The sequence below is a fragment of the Lupinus angustifolius genome, chromosome LG13, assembly GCF_001865875.1.
Source record: "Lupinus angustifolius cultivar Tanjil chromosome LG13, LupAngTanjil_v1.0, whole genome shotgun sequence".
Lineage (NCBI taxonomy): Eukaryota > Viridiplantae > Streptophyta > Magnoliopsida > Fabales > Fabaceae > Lupinus > Lupinus angustifolius.
Genome location: NC_032021.1, coordinates 10633659 through 10638302, shown reverse-complemented (window position 1 = coordinate 10638302; position 4644 = coordinate 10633659). Strand labels below are relative to the sequence as shown.

The following is a 4644-nucleotide window of genomic DNA, read 5'->3' as shown; positions in this document are numbered from 1 at the left end:
TTTCATTTATGTCTTTACTTGCTTTCTGAGTTTATTTGCATTTTATGTGAATAAGTTCTAATTGCTATTAATCTGTTAATAATCATGAACCAATATTAGGATAGTAAAGACCAGGATGCATCGCTGTTTTCAAAGCAAGAAAAGTATTTTTTTTCCAAAGATTAAACAACTAGTATAATCAATTAACGAGGCAACCATAATCGATTAACTGCAACAGTTTTGTTTTCTATGCAAAAATTGGAAAAGCAGGATTAGTGATCCGTTACACTTATTTATCCCCTCTAGGTGTGTTCTTGCCTCACTGGTACCCAACATAAGACCCTCAAAATCAAGTGATCAGTAGGCAGATGAATGAACATATTATAATGGTAGTTTAAGATTAGAAATACAAAAATTATTGATGTGGAACACTAAGCTGCTCCAAATCAAGTGCATCATTAGGCAGATTAATTAACATGTAATGGTAGTTTACGATTTGGAATTCATTCCAACACAACAGTAAAAAAATTGAGAACATCCTAGTTCAGTCCGATACATGAGTAATCAATGTCTGTTCTCACAATCCTTTTATTTATCATTTCGCAAAGCTGCTTCAGCAGGAGTGCTAGTAGTCATCTGATCAACTGCATGAACTGTAGTCTGAAGCTCCTCCCATATGGCTTTATAGACCATCCTTTGCCTGTTTACAGCTGATTTTCCCTCGAACGCATTAGATACAACGTCAATGCTGCAAAACAAAACTGCACATTAGAGCTATGTTCCAGGCAAGCCATAAAGGAGTATCAAATGATACTGTTAATCCAAAACATTGCATCTTCCCTCAAGGACAACTTATATCAACTACTATAAAAATATTTATTTCCATCAGCAGATAGTTTTTTGTTGTGGAATTCACTTTCATTCCCAAAATTAGGAGAAGCATGACGTTTGCAACCTATTTATGATTATTAAGCAACATTATACATAACCTCCAATATAGTTCTCTCATGAGGACCAAACACATTAAGGTGACTATTATTTCTCAAGAGATGATACTTTCAAGAGATACTTCTCCTAACTTTAACAATTCAAATGACCAGTGAAGGGTTCCCAGCTAGACAGAGACGTTGAGAGATGCAGAACACATATAGAGAGAGAGAATGAATATTCTATGTGGTAGGATCTGGAACAGGGAGGTGAACTCCTCCAAGGATGCCTCTTTACAATTGAACAAGGCTCTGTTGTTCTCAACTAACAAGTCCTCTATCGGTTACAGCTCTACTATTAAAAAACCTACCCAATAGAATAGTCATCAACCTACAAACAATCTCACCCGTCTAACTACTGGCCCCCTTTTTCTTATGAGAGTTGGCCTTCCAAACTCTATTCGTCAGTTGTAAGTTGGTGTCTAACAACCACTAGAAAACATATTAATTAATCCCATACAGATACTCCAATTATTGTGTATGTAAACAAGCTTAATTTTTACCATATGTAATGATGTATGCTCAAACATTACAGGTGTTGAATAATATAAATAGAGTGTAATATTTATCCACTATTTATTTGTATTACTTTTAGAAGAGTCAATGATGATTGAAAATGAATGATGAATGATGGATTAATAGTGTATAAAACTCTTACACTGTTGGTGCATACATTTTTTATCATATAAAAATGTCATATGTAATTAATCTCTTACAGATACACCAACTATTGTGTATGTAAACAAGCTTAGTGCATACCATATGTAATGATGTATGCACAAACTTTACAAGTGTTGAATAATACAAAGATCTTATGTAATGATGTACAACCTGCGCTACAATCTGGTGTATTTGGCGGGTTTGATGCCCATATCTTTAAGGATGTTTTAATGTCTCATGAATCATTACTTATGATAAGATTACATGATTACCATCTCTGGTGTATAGCACACGGCAATTTTAAGGTGGATTTTCTTACTCAATATGCAGAAGGATTGAAAAACTTAGGTCCACTGAAGTTCTCTTCTTTTATTGTTTTATTTTTCCATTATTTGATGTGGAAGAAACCCTTCCTACAAATTCCTTGTGGTTTTCTTCTTAATGAATTTCTTCTTTTACTTTTAAAAATAAATTAAAAATAATAAATGTAAATATCTAACTATTTATACTTCAGGCGCACTATCCATGCAAATAGAGTTGTACAAACTGTATAAAAACAGATACCACATAAGTCTGACTCACTCTTTTTTGTCACAAAACAAATTTATTATGGATGAAGAGAAAAAAAACAAAGATAGAGGATAAGACATCCTCAAAAGGAACAACAAAACAATCAAACCCTATGAGACTGAAACATCAAACATGTATCAAAGTATGTTAGTCCCTCTGCATGTCTATCAAAGAGACACCTCTAAGGATAACATGAGCAGAACATGCTTTAAAAATAACTATCCCAGATGAATTCTAGGCTAAAAAAATGCCCTTGCAAGCTCTAACTTTTGCTTTCCAGCCATAAACACCAGAGAACAGCAAAGAAAGAGCACTGCCAGAAAAAATTTTGATCAAGAAATTCGCAGGTAATCTCATTCTTAATAACAGGAGACAGCAGATGCTCTGCTCTTTATTTGTTTTAAGAGAGTACACATTTCTGATGGAGAGATAGACAGCTTCACAGTTTATTGCACTTTCAGCACCTTAGCTCTTAATTTTCATCTAGTTTCTCTGTTCAGAGGATACCTTATCATCCCCCCCTCTAGTTTCTGAGTTTCTCTCTAAAAAAATTTCTTCTTTAATCAAAAGAACATTTTAACGAAATTCTAAGTCACAAAATCTATTAGTACACTACCAACAGGTAAATTTTCCCTTGAATGACAGAGATAGCTTTGTCATGATATTGGAAAGTGACCCTGGAATTAGATAACATTTTGAGCTTAGGAAACTGATGAAATCCTACAAATAAGATCCGTGATTCTTTAATCTTCAAGTGAAATCCTATGATTCACTCAAACTCTTGTGGAAGGTTGAATGATGCAGACTCTTCAATTTTCATAGACTAACTCCTTTTTTCTTTCACCTTTTTAAGCTTTAAAGTTTTCTCATTTCCTAATGTACCTCTTGTACTCTTTTTTAGAACCAATTGTTTGCAAGTGACTATTTATCCAAATGTAGCCAACTCCAATCTTCATAGACTAACTCTTTTTTCTTTTCAGTGTTCTTCAGTTTAACTCTAGTATGGTTTTCTGAGCTTATTGTTTTCTATCAAAGCTTGCTACTAAGTCAAATAATTAACCAACAAATAACAAGAAAAATTTAAATAAAAAAGAAACAAATTTCATTTCAGTGGTTATGTTATAAAAAATGCTCACCTAACATGCCGCCCATCACCATAAGCATCTTTTACGGTCACAGATTCTGCATTGAGTTGTTCTTTTATCTGTCAGAGAACATAGCAAATCGATATTAAAAACTAATGATATCAATACTCAAGTTCATTCCCAAGGAAAAATATTCCCCCAAATTTAATCTCTAGATTCCATTAAATCATTCTAACTTAGTTCTTAACAATCTCAAATAAAGGTCAAAACAATGAAATTAATTTGTCAATAAATAAACAAAAACTGTTCTTTGCAGAACATCATTTCATTGTTATTAGTAATTCAAACGAAAGGATGCCTTATTCTGCATAGACTGTATAAGGGGCAAGTCGATAGAGCCAGTGTCGTTGACGTGTGTGGCGCGTGTAGTAAAGTTGCGAATAGAAATCGTGGCCAATAAACTGTGATGTCTTGGAAGACCGGTATTGCTGCTCACGAGAATATGCGAATTAATAGCGGTTGATCGAAGGAGCAACATAGGATTTGGAGAGGTACGAGAGAGAAGATATTTGTATGGTTGAACCAGAACTGGAAGAGCCTGTCGTAGCAAGCTAGTGTTGCCTGAGAGTGAGAACACGTGACTACGCATCTTTTTCTGCCCCTTCTCCAAATTTCACTTTTCAATATTTTTCAGAGACGCTCTTTTTCTTTCTTTTGCTTGGGGATTGATAGATAGGGTTACGTTGCGGTGTCTACTCCCTTGGGCCAAATTAATTTTGGAGTAAAGACCAATTTTGTCCTTGCAAATTTTTTATGTCCCATCCTTTGAAATCTTCATGTCTACCAAATGGACGTAGAGCTATTTTTTTTGTTGGTTACAACTTACAACTAGAGATTAGAGATGTCAAAATAAGAAGGTGTATGGTGGAGTCTGCCTCCTCAAATCAAAAAATTTATAGGACTTCAATAATATATTAAGTATTTCTTTTTATGAATTCGAGCTTTTTAGTCCAGTCTGACCGAACTATATTAAAATCGGGCTTAGACAAGGCTAACTCGGGCGAGTTTGGGCTACCCACGTTTCTTTATTTTTTATCTTTTTTAAATCTTTGGCTTGGTAATAAGTATTAGGTAAAAATTTACTGACAACTTATAATAAAAATTAGATAATAAGTATTATGTTATGAACTTTGAATAAAAGATAGAGTAATGTTAAATATAAATATTTATAAATTACAATGTTATAAAGTTAAACATTATATTATTTTTCATATTTTGCAGAATATTCTTTTAAGCCTAGTAGCAAAATAATATATTAAATCAAATGAGAACACATTAAACCATATAGCTTTCAATTTTCCTTT

General features: G+C 33.4%; 1 protein-coding gene across 1 annotated transcript; it reads right to left on the bottom strand.

Annotated features, from left to right (window-relative positions):
- LOC109325936 (protein BOLA4, chloroplastic/mitochondrial) lies at positions 329-4022 on the bottom strand. The gene is made up of 3 exons (XM_019558555.1): positions 3639-4022; positions 3332-3399; positions 329-727 (listed from the first exon to the last, which is right to left on the bottom strand). The coding sequence occupies exons 1-3, from the start codon at positions 3927-3929 to the stop codon at positions 568-570; spliced, it is 519 nt and encodes a 172-aa protein (XP_019414100.1). The 5' UTR covers positions 3930-4022; the 3' UTR covers positions 329-567.